Genomic DNA, 17,392 nt, shown 5'->3' with positions numbered 1-17,392 from the left:
TTGATAAGACACTAGAATATTAAGCAAAATAGTAGAAACATCTCTGAAGATGTCCAAGAAAAGGAAGACAAATGTTGGCACTTCCTCCCATCCTCTCATAACTTCAGTATGTTCTCTTAATTGCCCAAGAAGGCTTAAGTATGATTTACCTAAAGCAAAGAGATGAATGTTATAAACTCTTTAGGGCTTCTAGAGTTAACAAGTTTACCTTAGTTTGGAGAAATGAAATCTGTTGTGCCAGAAAGAATATAAAGATAACTTTCTCAGAAGTCTCTGTACTCCTACCTTTTGTTGGAACTGAAGAAATCCCAAACCTGTAGAAAGAAAAGCAAGCTAAATTTTAGGAAGCTGTTCACACTTCTAGTTGTCTGTGTCCGTGTCAAGCGTACATATCACACTTCTCGCTTGTGATCTCAAGCCTTGCAATCATTAGCTAATTCTAACAACCCCATGAAAGAGGCTCAGTTTACTCTCCTTCTCACCAAGAGTCCAGAAAATAAGCTAAAAGGAAGCCTTATCAGAATTAGGAGTAGCAGTCAGTTCCTGACTTTTACCTATTATAAAAACCATGCTCAATAACAGCCCAATCTGTAGCTACTATATCCAAATCAGCAGAGATGTTCTGAATAGGTCCAAAAAAGGTGTTCGTTTCTTTTCAGCAAGACCTCTATTCTACTTAAAATCAACAATTATATCTAAAACCTAGGATCACACCCTGCCACACCCTCATACCATGACTATCTCAGGTCCAAAAGGCTGGGGACACTCACCTAGCTGCTCGAGCAGCTTTCTTACTCTCCAAGCTCACGGGTACATTAAATCGTTCAGCCCTCTTCTGCATTCTCTAAGTGATAATAGGCAAAAGAAGGGGAAGAGAAAAATTTAATTTGTGGTTTAAAAAAGTTGGTTAGAGGGGGGTATCTTAAGAACATCAAGAGTAATTTCTTAAGGTCTAAAGTGAAAATACTGGCACTCTTGGAGGATATCAGGTTGTGTCCATCCTAGGGCTTAACTCAACAGCCCTTTCCAGAAAGCAAACACAAAAAGACTATTATTACATTCAGCTCTCAAAAACGAAAGGGATGAATAAAATAAAATAAAACCCACATTCTGCATGAAGCCAAGAAGACAAAAGCTGTGTTTGGTTGACCTTTGAAAAGGGATCAAAGGAACAGCTTGGTTCCAGTACTAGTGGTACTCTTCCCATTAGAAATGAGGCAGTGTTGTCTTATGCCATCCTAACAGAGTTTAATAATTCTCCACTTTCAAGGCACAAAACCAAACACAAGATCTCAACTGGAACCTGGTTTCACAGATCTTGATACGGAATCCAGAAAAATTCCAATCTCACCTGCTAGCAAGTAGCTACTTTAGAGTGACATATACCATTACTTTTTCAAGGTACAATCCTCCCAAACTCTAATCCTAGGTTTGTAAACATCTTAAAGAGGGTTATCATCAAAACCATAGTATTACATACAAAAAGACTACAGCTGCAAAGGTGACTACCTACTATGCCAGCCCAAATATTTTCCAAAGAATAGTTGGTAGAGAAATATAACAACACCAAAATCTGTCAATAGTGATTTTCTGCCTATGAAAAAAAATTTTTTAATGATGATGCAGATAGAATAAAGGGTAAGAAACAGAGAGAAATGCAGAGACTGTTCTTCTACTAGGGAGCAGAACACCTACCTCAGTCTGTGGTATTTCAGATGTAATTTTTACAACTTTCTTCTCTGCTGCCCTGGAAAAGAAGAAAGAGATTTTTAAAAATCAGAAAAACTGATATTCTAAACCAAAACCTTAGAAATGTATAAGAATTCACCTGAGTCATGTTCTCTGCCCCATATCTCTCTGCCACCCCTTAGTTCAAAGAAACATGAAGTCCATTAGAACTTTGGTTCCTCAAACTGTCATGTACTGAGAAGAAAAAGTTCAAATAACAGACTAAGCTACTTTAGCTAGGGGATAAGAAATTAATCAGGAAAGAAGTCTGGTTAAATATATTGAACCGAAGGGAAACTCTCAAAAGACATCAGAAACCATCTTATTTGCTTTTAGGAACTTTAAATTTACTTTTGGACTAATGACTACCCCTCCAATCCTCATTTAAATAAATACCAGCTCTCAATTTTCATCACAACAATTAACGAGTGCTCTACAAGCTCTGGTTTCTTTCTTTTACAAATCCCTTATTTCTCCCATGGGGACTGTAGCTCCAGCTTAAACACTCAAAGTGAAACAAATAAAAGGCAGAGGGGAGTTTGAATTAGGAAAACATGGTAAGTTACTGGTCAAAAGGTCTAAGAGAAAACAAAAGAGAGGGGACCATCGGGGCGGGAGACAAAGTTCGGAAGTACCCAGGATAAATGGAAGGGCATTAACCCTCCACCAAACAACTCCCATAAAACTGTGGGTCATAACCAGTCTCATTAAGGTCCCTCATTTAGAGACATGGGCGGCTTTTGTTCCAATATCCCGGACAGTTTTCCCATTTGATGCCCTGAAAGGTAGTAATGGCTTAATGACATTTTCAGAGGAAGCAATTCTGAACAGGAACTCATACTCTGTCCTCCATCCTTTTGTTGGAGGTCCCTGGACTGACAGACAAGCAGTGGGTGCCCCCTGCTGACCATAACTAAATCTTACAATATTTAACTGCTTTGGCTGAAAAAAAATAAAACTAGAGAGGTTTATTCTTGGAGAACCTCAGGCTAAAGATGAAACAAGGGGAACTCCTTTTGAATATTCAAACAACCTAAATTAGTCCGGAGTATTCTCACTTTTAAAAAATGTCTAAATTCTTATTTCTTGGCCACTCTTCTCCAATCCCTTCTGTCTTGTTTAGACACAAAAGGCCACAGAAGTTTAATGTTTTACTTGAAGTCCAATGCCATTAAGAGAGCAGTTCTCTCTGTCAACCCCAGGCTAATGACTTCCTCCACATTCCCATATTGAAACACAATCATTGCAGTACACCTCATGAAAGAAAGGGAACCACAGAGAGGAAGCTTCCTTCCGCTCTATTCCAATTCCCTTAAGCACAATTAAACTCCAGCAATAAATACACATCACATTCTGGGACTCACAGGAATTTTCCACTCTTCACTGAAAAATTTCTCTCCTACACACAGTCACATACAAGACACTCCCCAAACTAAGAGACCAATAAACTTTTTATATACTTTAGTCCAACCACAACTTTCCCTCTAAAAAACAAAATTACCACCACCCACACACTTTCAATTTCCTTGTTTCGAAACTCATTAACAGAACTAAAGCCCAAACAAGAGAACTACATAATTTATATATTCTATGGATAATGAACTTCTTCAAATTTTCAAACATTTTTTCCCCGCCCCCAACCCTCTCAAACATTATTTTTTAACTCACACAAGTCAATTATCACTGTATTCATTTGATCTTCCTTCCTGTTTCAGAAGTCCTCAAAGCATCTCTATTTTAAAGCTATCCCACTAAGTCATTTTCTCAAGGCACTACTGTATAACTAATCATAAACCTCCTATGATGAGAAGATAACTAAATAACTTTAGAAAGTGCTATTTGACAAGAATGTATCAAAATGTAAAATGCATATCCTTCATGATGCAGCAAATGCACTGCTAGAAATTTATCCTATGGACATACTTGCATAAGTATAAAAATAGACTAGGACATGAAGCACTACATATTTCTGCTTTTATGAACAATCTAAATGTCCATCAACAGAAGACTGGTAAAATAAATTACGGTTCATCCACAGAATGGAGTACAGTCATCCCTCCGTATCTGTGGAGGACTGGTTCCAGGTACTCCCACGGATACCAAAATCCAAGGATGCTCAAGTCCCTGATATAAAATAGTGTAGTATTTGTATATAACCTATGCACATCCTCCTGCATACTTTAAGTCATCTCTAGACCACTTATAATACCTAACATAATGTAAATGCTATGTAAATAGTTGTTATACTGTATTGTTTAGGAAATAATGACAAGGGAAAAATGTCTATACATGTTCAGTATGGTTGCAATTTTTTTTTCCAAATATTTTCAATTCGTGGTTGGTTGAATCCATGGATGTGGAACCTATGAATACAGGGGGCCAACTGTACTATTAGCTGCTAGAAAGAATAAGGTTCTAAGTGATAACTACTAAACCTAGGTGATGGATACTTGAGGGTCTATCATACTATTTTCATAACTTTTGTATATATTTGCAATTTCCCACAATAAGAAGGTAAAAAAGTGAGACTTACCACTTACTAGGATAATTATCCATACCTCATAAGTTTGATGGGAGGATTAAATAGAATTTATCTAAAACACAACCATGTCTAGCATGTAACTAACATTTAAATAAGGACATTACAATGATGATGATGATATATATCTCCAGATGTGAAAAAAATCAAGAAACAGAGTGCACAGTGTGTATACACATCTCTACATACACATACATACTTATGTACATACATATATGCACATACACACATGCACACAGACCCCATATATCAAATACTCCAAAAGAAATGTACTAAAAACTTCTAGAAAGTCAGATGCAGGTGGATCCAAGGGATACTTGATTTTTACTTTATATACTCCTCTACATACTGTTTGACTTTTACTTGTACACAGAGCCCTTTATAATTAAATACATTAATATAGCTATGAGGAACAAAAATGTTAATAGGGACTCAATTGTTCTTAATGTGCTACAGTACAAACTGGCCAGACATTTGCAGAAAGAGCCCCAGATAAAAGATGTTTATGGTCAACCCTGTGGGACAGTTTAAAGAAATCAAGATCCACTTTCCACTCTAGTACTTTGCTTTCCCCTCAGCCACTGTAAATCAAAAGGCGAGAGAGAATACAGTGTTACTTTAAAGACATAACCTCTGTCCAACAACCTCCTACTTAGAAAACTCTTTATATATGGTTTTACACTTTTACAGAAAAGTAAAGAGTATATATAAAGAGTAGCAGAGTTTAGAGTTTTACACCATATAGAGAATCATACAGAATCTCTATACAGTAACAGAATAGTCTATTGTGGTAATCCTAGAAAAGAACAAAGGTTAGAAGAAGTAAACTGTGTCTGGGCTTGAAGTCACCTGGTTCTAATTATCTATTACATAACTCAGAGACAAACTGCTTTGCTTCACTGGGACCATGTACTTGGAATGAAGCAGACCCTTCTAAAAATGTACAATCTAATCAGAAATGAAAAGACCAAGGGGAATGTGTGAGAGATAAATAAGAGTGAAACATTAAACTCAATAAAAATAGAACTATCCACTCTGTACTCAGATCATAAAAAAGGGATAATTACACATCAACAGTTTTTTCAGGAGGTTCTTCCTCTTTGACAGGCAGTTCTATGGGCTTTGGTTCTTCTTCCTAAAATCAAATAAAATAAGATGATTATCATAAATCAAAAGAATACTCATCAATAGAAGAATATCAAAACTTCAAAATGAACCACTCTTCCCCTCTTATGCTCCTCTAATAAATCAGCATCTAAGCACTCCAATGACTGATGCTAAACAATGTGACACATTACCTAACCTTACTCTCCCCAGCTTACCTCTGTTTCATCTCCCAGTACATCTTCTTCATTTGCCTCCTCTTCAGCTAAAGAATATTAAAATATTCAGGTCAAGCCCTGCTTCAAAACCATCTTGATCACTGTACTAAGGCTAAAATTACACTCACTTTCCTTTCCCAAAATAAAATTCAATAATGAAAGCAGAACTGATACTCATAAAATTTGCTACATTTGGAAAAGATAAAACTAGATCTTTACCTAACATTAATAGAAAGCTGAATTCCAGCTATACTGAAGAACTAAATGTGATGAGGTCAAACTACAAAATTAATTTAAAAAGTAATGTGGGAGAATATCTTTGAGATTTGCTGGTGAGGAAAGATTTGTTCAAAAATAAATCCAGAAGCAAAAGAAATAGGTAAAAAATTAAGATTTTTCACAACTACGGACTTCTATGGAACAAGTTAAAAGACAAATGACAAAGATAACTGTTTCTAAAATCAACAAAGGAATAGTTATTAGAATGTAAAAGAAAAAATGCCTGTAAGCCAATAAACAAATGATGGCAACCTCAACAGAAAAATGCGCAAAGAAGAAATCCAAAGAACTACAAACACAAGGGATGTTTAAACTTTCTTCATAGAGAAATGTTAATTAAAACAACCAAGAAATTAGCAAAAATTAGGCCACTTGATAGGATAGTGCCAAGTTTAGGTTTGTGGAGACACAAGAAACCTCATGCACTGTTGATGAGAGTACAGATTTACAGAGCAATTCTGGAATACAATTTGGTGGTGCTTAGCCATATTAAGTATACATTTTACAAACATATAGTAATTAGTAATACTGTTCCTACACACACACACACACACACACACACACACACACACACACACACACACACACACACACACACACACACACACACACACACACACACCCCACACCCCCCCCCAGTAAGACTCTCACAGAAATATAAGGTCATGAAAGAAGTAGTTCATAATTATAGTATACTACACATATAACATACATATAGTACTAATACGTATAATATTGCTAATAATAAGTAGTATTACTTATAGTAGCAAGAACTTGGAGGCAATATTGGTGTCTGTCACTGGGTAAATTAAGTAAAATATGGTGGCTATACATTACAGAAGGCTACGTCGGAATTGATATCAATAGATTAGATGACCACATAGCCACATGCCACATGAATACATCTCAAAAAAAAAAAAAAATCAACACCCTAGTACTTAGTGAAAAAGTGAGAAATAAAGTAAGGCCATGGCCTCATTACCAATTATATAAATGAAAATATTGTAACAAACAACACTACATGGTTTACAAGGACAAAGACAAAAAATACATATCAAACACATTAAAATGATTGCCTAAGGAGGTTAGGCAGAAGTGAAATGAGGAATGGGAATAAAAGGGAATAAATACAAATTAGAGAAGGAACTTATCTACAACCTGGGATGATAATATGCTTTAAAAGAAGTTGGGCTTTTTTGTTTTATTTTTTAAAAGGCAGAATTGGAGAATGTCAGAGTTAGGAGGGACAAGAGATTACCCAGTTTATAGATTTCAAGGGTTCAGACATTTGTCTCATTTCACAGATCAGGAACAGACTCTTAGGCATGCAAACAGTGAATGTCCAAAGTTACCTAGTAAATGTCTGGCATAAAAGGAATTACACTTCAAGTCTTTCAATACTCAGTCTAATGATATTACCGCACTACCTTTTAAATAACATGTTGACTATTCCGAACAGCCAAGGAATAGAATCAACCTAAATGCCCATCAACAGATGAGTGGATAGGGCTGGCTCACTCGGGAGAGTGAGGTGCTGATAACACCAAGGCCACGGGTTCGGATCCTATATAGGCATGGCCAGTTAGCTCACTGGCTGAGCATGGTACTGACAACACCAAGCCAAGGGTTAAGATCCTTGGTAACAGATGAGTGGATAGAGAAAATGTGGTATACATACACAACAGAATACTATTCAGCCATAAAAAAAAAATGAAATCCTGTCATTCGCAGCAAAATGGATGAGCCTGAAGGACATTATATTAAGCGAAATAAGCCAGGCACAGAAAGATAAATAACACCATGTTCTCACTTCACATGGAAGCTAAGAAAAGTGATCTCATAGAAGTAGAGAGTAGAATAGTGGTTACTAGAGGCTGGGAAGGGTAGGGGGAAGACGGGGATAGGCAGAAGTTGGTTAATGGATATAAAATTACAACAGGTTTTAGCATTCTATAACACTGGAATGACAGTTGTTAAGAATTTATTGTAGGGCCGAGCCTGTGGCGCACTCGGGAGGGTGCTGCGCTGGGAGCGCGGCAACGCTCCCAGCGGCCGCGGGTTCGGATCCTATATAGGAATGGCCGGTACACTCACTGGCTGAGTGCCGGTCACGGAAAAGAAAAAAAAAAAAAAAAAAAAAAAAGAATTTATTGTATATTTTCAAATAGCTAGAAGAGAGGATTTTGTTTGTTTTTTAGAGGGGGTAGCTGGCCAGTACAGGGATTAAACCCCACACCTAGGTGTTACCAGCACCACACTCTAACCAACTGAACTGACCAGCCAAGAAGAGAGGGTTTTGAATGTTCCCAACACAAAGAAATAAATGTCTGAGGTGACAGATATGCTAATCACCCTGATTTAATCATTACACATTGTATACATGCATCAAAATATTTCCATACCCCATAAATATGTATAATTATATACATAAACATGTAAAATTATGTCAATTAAAAACATCAAAAACAAATAATATGCTGAAATAAAATTACGTCTTTTTTAAAAAAGGGGATATTTCTTTGCATTATAACCACTCTTTTGGATGACCAAGAGTTTTCCTGATACTGTTAATCAAGAGCTTACATCACCAACGACCTAAAAAAAAGAAGAAATCTTCTAAGTGACAGAGCCTGAAAATTAATCCTTTCAGTCACATCACTGCCTCCACAAAGTACTCACCATGCTCTTCAAGATATGCCTGGAGCCGGTTGATGAGATCTTGTTTTATCCCCTTAGTCTCCAAACCACGTGCAAGACATTCTTGCTTTAGTTCAGCAAGCTGAGGAAAAAAACACAACTTTTCCTAAGTTAACAGAATGAACCCCAATGAATGAAAAGAGGTAGTTCTCACAAGAAAATGATAATAATAATAATGAAAATAAAGTTCAATCCCAAACTACTGCCCTTAATCCTACCTCTAGGTCCACAGAGATGATCCTCTTTCCTCTAACAATATCCAATATGCAAGAGAACTTCTCCAACAGGTTTTGAAGAATAAATATCACACTTTAACAAAATTCTGATCTATTTGTGTACCTATTTATTATCACAAATTGTTAGCTATTTCTGAATAATTCTGAGGGGAAAAAAGGTTTTATTCTAAAGTTTACAGTGCTAGCTGGTACATGGAAAGAATGAACCTTCGAGCAAAATACTCAATGATCTAAAAGTAGACTTTCCTTACCACCTATTAGCCCAGATCCTTTATTATAATCTACCATACATATGCATACAGGTCTGACCACTATAGAATTAGGTAGATTGTTACCTAGTTTAATGTCAACAATGAATTCATGGGCCTGCCCGTGGCTCACTCAGTAGAGTGTGGTGTTGATAACACCAAGGCCACGGGTTCGGATCCTATATAGGGATGGCCGGTTTGCTCACTGGCTGAGCATGGTGCTGACAACACCAAGCCAAGGGTTGAGATCCCCTCACCGGTCATCTTTTAAAAAATAAAAAAAAATTAAAAAAAACAAACAATGAATTCATTAAAGGATCTATGTCGAAATGGAAAGAAATATCTAATAGCATGCAACAGAGTTCTGTTGAAGATTTTCAAATCAGTAACTTGACTAAAGATATAAAAGGTATGCTTATCAACTTTATAGACAATAGGAAGAGGGAGAATTGATGTATTACTGACTGAATTAAGCGTTTTAAAAAAAACAAAACAAAAAAACCCTCCAGGGAACAAAATGAGCCAAAATGAAGATTCAATTTAGAAGGAATAAGGTATACATATAAAATCCTACACTTAGATCAAAACTTCAGTTGTATAAAAACGGGATGAGGGAGATCTGGCTCAACAGTAACTCAAAGGATAAATACCTTTCTAGGTTAAGTGTTTAAACAGTTTGATTTGCTACCAAAACAATTTTAAGCTCTAGGTAACTGAAATACAGAATCCATAATAAATGATGTATTGATACTATTGGGCTCTGTATCCTTATTTTACGAAGTATAATGACATGCTGATCCAAGGAGAACAAGCAGGAAAAGGAAGGATCCAAAAATCGTATCTGCAGATCAGTGCACAAAAAGATGTTTGGTCTAAAAGAAGTTACTGGTTTCAAAGCGCAGATCTAAGACTATCCAGCAGATGTTAGAAAGCAGATTCCTATACAGGAAAGAACTTTACAACTATGGAGTATGCTCTGCAGCTCTAGAAGGTTTTCAGCCAGGGGAGCCTTTGGAAATGGAGAGCGGAGCTTTTTTATTTTTCCTTTTTTATTTTTTATTTTTTAAATATCACAATGATTGGGAAAGTAGAACATTTAGTGAATGGGGCAGGCAGACAGGGATGCTATGCAGAGAACTGTACTATTCAACAAGCTAACAGTACCCTCTATTGAGAAACATGGTAGGTAATCACCCATTGAAAATTATTTTTAGGCTTCTTTCTACAATAAATGACTGCCAAGTAAAACTATTAAGAACATGTCCTCTGAAGCCAGATTATCTGGGTTCAAATGCCAGCTTTACCACTTACAGCTATGTAACCTTAGCTAAGTAACATAACCTCTCTGCACCTTGGTATCTTTACCTGTGAAATGGGAATAACAACAGTACCAATCTCATAGGGTTATTATGAAGATAAATCAGTAAATATTGATAAAGCATTTAGAACAGTGCTTCACAGCTAGTAAGTACTTTGTAGGGTTAGACAGACACTAGGTAAGAGATTATACAAGATTAGACAAAGTCACTCATTCTCAGATTTCTGAATTTCACAGATCAATGTATTTTTAAATACATAGGCTGATAGGGCTACTTTTAAAAATATGCCAACAACTGGGTCATGGACCAATACTTTTGTAAAAAATAATAAAAATCATAATTGATTTTTATTAGAAAAGTGTGTGCTCATTTATTAGAAAAATGAGCACACACTTGAATGTAGCAGTGATATTAAAGTGCTATAAATGTTTCTTAAAGCTTACTCTCAATTTTTTGTACTTATCACTAACCAGTAACAGCTAGTTCATGGACCAGCACTGGCCTACAGACCATACCCTAAATAACATTAATCTAGAATCTAGACTCTAAGTGATCTTTAAGGTCCATTTCTTAAGTAAGAATGTTGATCTTTCTCACATTGGTACTTTATTTTCTTTCAGCTTCCTGGAGAACCAGCCTTTTGATTCTAGTTACACTTTAAAATTTTTTGTTGGTTTGTTATAAAAGTACTCTGCTCACTGTAGATTAGAAAATTCTGAAAAGTAAAAGGAAAATAAAAGTCATTTGTAATCCCAGCACCTAGAGATCACCTAACATTTTAAACATATCATGGGGGGCGGGGCTGTGTTGGTTGTTCATTCACAAAGAAATATAGCTGCTTTATTTCCTTTAACTCGTGATCTTCCTCGTAAGCCTCAATTACTCTGCCCACCCCAGCCCACCCCATTTAAATAACATTTTTTGGTAAATATTCAGGCAATTGAGAATTCATCTTTCCTTTTTTGCAGTTGCGTAAGTATAAATACTTTATTTATACCAAAACAGAATTTATTATAATTTTGCTATCCTTGCTTTAAAAGTAGCAAACTCATCAATATTTTCAAAACGTATTTCTTTGCTTATCTCATTTTCAGTTAAGAAAATTACCACGTTTGACAATTTCTCTTGACCTAGTGACATTCTGAAATAATTTTTCATTAACTTTAGCTTACAGAAACTTATTTTGCAGGATTTCACCGTGACCAGTATTGTTAAGATATTCTCAGGGCCATTTACAAATTTGTTTTGGTTTTTTTGGCTGCTGGCCAGTACAGGGATCCAAACCTTTGACCTTGGTGCCATCAACACCACACCCTAACCAACTGAACTAACTAGCCAGGCTGCCATAGAATTCAGCTTTCTAATAGTATTGTTACTCCCTTCTCTTTCCTTCTTCCCCAAATTGTGCCTAGATATAGGCAAGTTTACAAAACCTTTTTTATAGGCTTTCTCTGTCTTTCAGGTGACAGAGAAATGGAGTCAGTTATGGTTCTTACAGAGGATGCTGATGTAGTATGAACTGATCTAGACTGAGAGCTGACATACAGAGTAGTACAACTGGTCCCCACTGGCATGGATAACATCCGTCACTGATGACCTTGCCATTGCCTGTCACTGAGGTCTCTCTCAGCCCCCAGTGGTTCCCAATACCTAACCCCCAGTGTCGTCTGGTTCATTCAGCAGTCCTATCAGCATCATGTCCCCTCTCTGGTCAAACAAGAATGTTACATACAAGCGTACTTCAAAAAGTTTGTGGAAAAATAGAATTAAAAGATAATATGAATCTTCCCATGAACTTTTTAAAGTACCCTCATACAGTTTTTACATAATGTAGTATTACTTCATTATACTGTGGGTTCTTTTTCACATACTGACACATTATTTTAAAAAGTAAATAGATGAGTTAAAAATACAAAATAGCTGAAAATGAAGTAATTCTTTTCACATATATTTCAGCACAATTATGTTAGTAGTAGGACTGAAACCTTTTAAATCTTCAAATAGAACTTATAATAAAGCTTACCCCATTTTCTAATGAATTTGATTTTAAAATATTTTAAAAGAATGTATTTAAGGTATATTGAGTGAATTATATCTCAATAAGGCTATTAAAAAAGCAAGCTATAGAACACTGGATACAGGATACTAACATTTACACGTAAAAAGTAATACACATTCCCTCCATATATGATGTATACATACAAAATGCCTGAAAAAGAAACAAGTAACTTAACACTAAGTGAATCTGAGAAGAGGACGCTAGCTGGGGATGAGTATAGGAAGGAAACTTTTTACCATATACCCTTTTCTACCTTTAGAATTGTGAATGTACGCATGAATTATCTATTCAAAAATTAACTTTAAAAAATCTTATTTTTCCAGTATCAGTGAAGCATTCTCCATTCTACCTATACAACCTAGAGAAAAAAGACAGATCTACTGGTCCCACAGTACATTTGACTTTAATCATTCATTGCCCTGTGATTTCTTCTAGTTTACTAATCTTGAATTTTGTTTTTTTGGTTTTTCGTTTTTTGGGTTTTCTAAAATTTTTTATAGAATCATAACTGTTTATCCATATTTTGGGGGTTCAATGTTGACATATGTTGATCAAATCAATATTATCACCTTAGATATGATTACAAATCATACTTATTCTTTATGCCCCTTATCCAATCTCTCCCCACACCCCTCTCCCTCCCTCCTCCCACCTCTGATAACCCTAGATTTCTTCTCACCTTCTGAAAGAGTAATGGTTACTCTGTTGATTTGTTGCCTAGATGATCTATCCAGTGCTGAGAGAGGTGTGTTTAGGTCTCCCACTATTACTGTAGAGAAGATACTTCTTCTATCACTCTGGAAGAGGCTTTGTAGAGAGAGACATCCTCTTCTTTTCTTTGGTCTCTGCTGATGACTCTCATTGTGTCAGTGCACTCAGTGGCTAGGAGGGCATCTGCACAGTGGTTGTAGTGTCTAGCTGCTTTTGCAGCAGCCATGGCTATTGTGGTGGCTGTCGTGGGCCACCTACATGGAAGTGGTGTTTTTGTCGTGCTCCTTGCCTGGTTGCGGGAGGAGGGGTTGGTCCCCATCTCCTACCTCAGGACCCCAGGTGGATCCTGTGGCAGTGGCGGCGTGCCTGGTTGGTGGAGGAGGGGCTGGCTCTGGCTCCATACCTCAGGACCCTGGGCAGGCCCCGTGGCAGCAGAGCGTGCCTTGACGTGGGAGGAGGGGTCAGTCCCCAGCTCCATCTGTTTTTATATTCTAAGTTGTTGCTGAGCAGTTGGGTGGGAGGGGAAGAAAGGAAGGGGAAAGGAAATAGGATGGGAGAAGGATGAAGGAGGGGGGCGTGGTCAAGGCCCATGGCACCCCACTCATTCCTGCAGGGGATACCAGGTGGCTTCCAGAAGTGGCTTGGTCATTGCTAGGCTAAATGCAAATGTCAGAGAGGTGTGGCTGAAGCCCTCAGCTCCCCACCACCCTGGCCTGGGAGACCAGGGGGCTTCCAGTGGTGATTCAGTGGTCGTTGCTGGGCTGCTTGCAGATGTTGGGGGGGTGGGTTGTGGCCGAAGCCCTTGGCCCCTCACTGCCCGGGCTCAGGAGCCCGAGGTGTTTCCTGAGGTGGCTTGATGGTTGTTGCTGGGCTGATTGTGGGTGTCGAGGGGCATGGCTGAGGCCCCAGACCCTCCTCCCTCCCTGGCTTGGGGGCCAGGGGGCTTCCAGTCTTTCTAGGTCTCATAGGTATTCTTTGGTGAGACCTTTACTAGTTGATATTAACTAAACTCTCTCTCTGGTCTGTGGATATTTTGTTTTTTCTTTCAGTTCTGTGTTGGATTATTCATTGTTCCCACCACTTAAACTCTACACTGGAACTAATTTGTTGTCCTTTGCTTACTTCTAAAATGGGAGAACTTCCTGTGGGGACCAGCACTTGAGCCCTGTGGTTGAGCTAAATTGCTGCTTTGCTGCTGATTCCCTGGGGAAGGCTTTTTGTGCAGCTCAGGTTTTAATTGTCAACTTCTGGGTCTCATAAGATCCAGTACACCTGGATTGTGTGGAAACTCTGGTTTGGGCCTGAAACTTTTCAGCAAACTGCTCCCCCTGCAGTTCTATGTTCCTGACCAGTCTCCACTGAATAGTCCTGCACTGATTGGAGAGTAGATCAGCTATCCATGCTGTGCCCTGATGTTCCCCAGTGGGCCCCGTTCCCCCACCACCCGCACTCCTCCCCTGCCACCTCCAAGCAACTTCAGAGGAAGGGCACAGCAGCAACTTTTGCCGACTCTTGCTCCATGTGCTCACCAGCTCTAGCCTTGAAGCAGCCAGAATTCAAAATGGTAGAAGTGATCCTTTCTCTCATCGTGGCTTCTCCTGCCTTCATGAACTCCACCGGTATCTCCTCCTCTTCCCCCAAGCTCCAGTGACCCCAGCTTGGCTGTAGTTGCTTTTTAACAGTAGTAAATTGGTTGATTTGTGGGAGAGAGTGACACTGGCAACCGTCTATTTGACCAGAAGCTGATCTTGAATTTTGATTAAAACCTTTATTAGAAATCTTTTTCATCTGTTATCTCTCCACACAGTAAACCCTTTAAGGGCAGAGACATTTTACATTTCATATAATAATAGGAACTCAGATTTATTTTCAAGTACTATTATGTGCCAGGCAAAGTGCTAAGCACTTTGAATGTATTATTAATTTAATCCTTACAATAAACCTATGTGATTGCTATTATGACGCCATTTTATAAATTAAGAATACGAGGCTTAAAGAGACTCAATAACTTGCTTAAAATCACATAGCATATAAATAGTAGAGCAAATATGCCAGCGCACGTGCATGCTCTCTCTCTCCCCCCCACCCTTACCTCTTACCTCTCCTCCTCACCCTCCTTCTTAGCTCTTCTTCCACCCAACTCTATGAGGGTTGGTGAACCTTATTCACTAAGATTCCTTCTTTGTTCCTCTTCTCATGCCACTTCTATCAAAGGTTTACTCACTTCCCCTGAATCCAATCATTGGCAAATTCAGTAGGTTCTATCTTCAAAATATATCCAGAATCTAATCTCCTCTCGACACTGCAAACACTACTTAGCACTCTGGTCTTTCTCTCATACAGATTACTGCCAAAACTCTTCAGCCCTTAGGCTAGCCAGTTAGCTTAGTTGGTTAGAGCGCCCCCTTATTACCACAAGGTCAAGGGTTCAGATCCCCTTACTGGCCAGCTGCAAAGAAGAAAACAAAAAACTCTTCAGCCCTTGCTTCACTATAGTTTATTCTCAACAAAGTAGTCAGAGTGATCCTTTGAAATTTTAAGTCAGAACATGTCACTCCTCTATTCAAAAATCATCCATTGGTTTCATACCTTATTAAAGGTAAAAGCCAGTCTTAATAATCACATACAAGGCCCTGCACAATCTCCTCCCCCACCCCAACCCCCACCATTACCTCTTATTACCACTGCTCACTTTGATAAGCCCAACTGGCCTCGTGCTAGTCCTCTAACATTTTGCACACGGCTCACGTCTTCAGGTCTTTGCTTAAACATTCCCTTCTCAATGAGGTCAACAGTCACCATATTTAAAATTACAATACTTTTCCCACTGTATTCCCTAACCCCTTTCCTATTTTTCTCTACAGACATTACCACCATTTGACATACTATACATTTTATTTATTGTGCCTTCCCCCCAGTAAACTATAAGTCTGTGAGAGAACTATAAGTCTGTTTTGTTCATTGCTGTATCCTTAGCACCTATGGTAACTGGCACACGGCAGGCACTCCATAACTATTTTTTAGATAAATCCCAACTCCTCTCTTCAGCTCTCAGCTCCTGAATGAAAAACCCACATTTCCAACTATCAGACATCTCCAAGTGGATGTCCCAGATACCTAAGCCCAAAACTGAACTTGTCATCTCTCCTGCACAAACTGGCTTCTCTTCCTCCTCCTCCAAACCTACCCAAACCTTGAAGTCACCTTTCATTCCTCCCACATCTAACTGATCTATAAATACTTAAAATTCTACATCCAAAATTTCTTTCAAATTCATTCCCATTCTAATGCCACTTCTTACTTCAGGTCTTAATATGTTTATTCACTTGACAAATATTATTGAGTACCTACTGTGTGTCAAGCATTATCTTAGGTACAAGGAAATAAACATGAACAAAACAGAGAGTCCTTGCCCACACAGAGCTTATAATCTAGTAGGAGAACAGGCAATCAATGATCATATAATGTTTAACTGATTAAAAAAAAAAGTACACGATCCTATGAAAGCATACAAAAGTGGCCTGACCATAATGTGGATAGGGAGAACAGGGAAGGCTTCTTTGGGTAAACGGTGTTTGACTACTATCTGAAGAGTGACTAGAAGTTAATTAGATAAAAGGGGGCAGGGCAAGGAGCACTGCAGCCAGAAGAAAACTTCAAGTGCAGCATTTGTGAAGGTTCTGGATTCTGAGATGAGAGAGGTGGTACACAGTGATTAAGAACATGAATTTTGGAGACAGACTGCCTGGATTTGATACACCACTTAATACCCGTGTGACATAGGACAAGTTACTCCATCAGTTACTATTCTCTCTGAACTTCCGTTTTTCTAATTTTGAAATGCGAATAGTAGATGTATTCACCTTATAGGGTTATTGTGAGAATTAAATCAGTTAATATATGTAAATAGCGTCAACCAGTGCCTGCCACATAGTAAATGCTATGTAAGTGTTAGCAATTAATGCACATGGCCATTCTGAGGAAATGAAATAAAATAAGCCCACTGTAACTGGAATGTGAGAAACTAAGCTTGAGAGATTGGCAGGGATATAATTAAAAGGTTTTAAGCAGAGGAATGACTACTATAATAATCAGACTACTATAATAAACATCTAACTGGTGATATCCCTCCCCTCCAGATCCCATCCTCCATACTGCCAAAAGAACACAAACTGATCACATCAGGCTCCTTCTTTCAAATTTCCAAAGGTTGCCAATCTTGCTTATGACTACATGACAAGAGCCAGAACTCCT

General features: G+C 38.1%; 1 protein-coding gene across 1 annotated transcript in view; it reads right to left on the bottom strand.

Annotated features, from left to right (window-relative positions):
• The window catches only part of SARNP (SAP domain containing ribonucleoprotein), a 46,249-nt gene that overhangs the window by 26,022 nt on the left and 2,835 nt on the right, over positions 1–17,392 (bottom strand). The window contains exons 2-7 of the mRNA XM_063075730.1: positions 8,548–8,647; positions 5,590–5,636; positions 5,335–5,402; positions 1,696–1,747; positions 771–844; positions 286–314 (exon numbers count right to left, since the gene is read on the bottom strand). Coding sequence (XP_062931800.1) covers positions 286–314; positions 771–844; positions 1,696–1,747; positions 5,335–5,402; positions 5,590–5,636; positions 8,548–8,647 — 370 coding nt within the window. The remainder of the gene's footprint in view (positions 1–285; positions 315–770; positions 845–1,695; positions 1,748–5,334; positions 5,403–5,589; positions 5,637–8,547; positions 8,648–17,392) is intronic.

Source organism: Cynocephalus volans, chromosome 12 (genome assembly GCF_027409185.1).
Source record: "Cynocephalus volans isolate mCynVol1 chromosome 12, mCynVol1.pri, whole genome shotgun sequence".
NCBI classification, from domain to species: Eukaryota; Metazoa; Chordata; class Mammalia; order Dermoptera; family Cynocephalidae; genus Cynocephalus; species Cynocephalus volans.
This window is presented reverse-complemented; position numbering and strand designations above follow the sequence as displayed.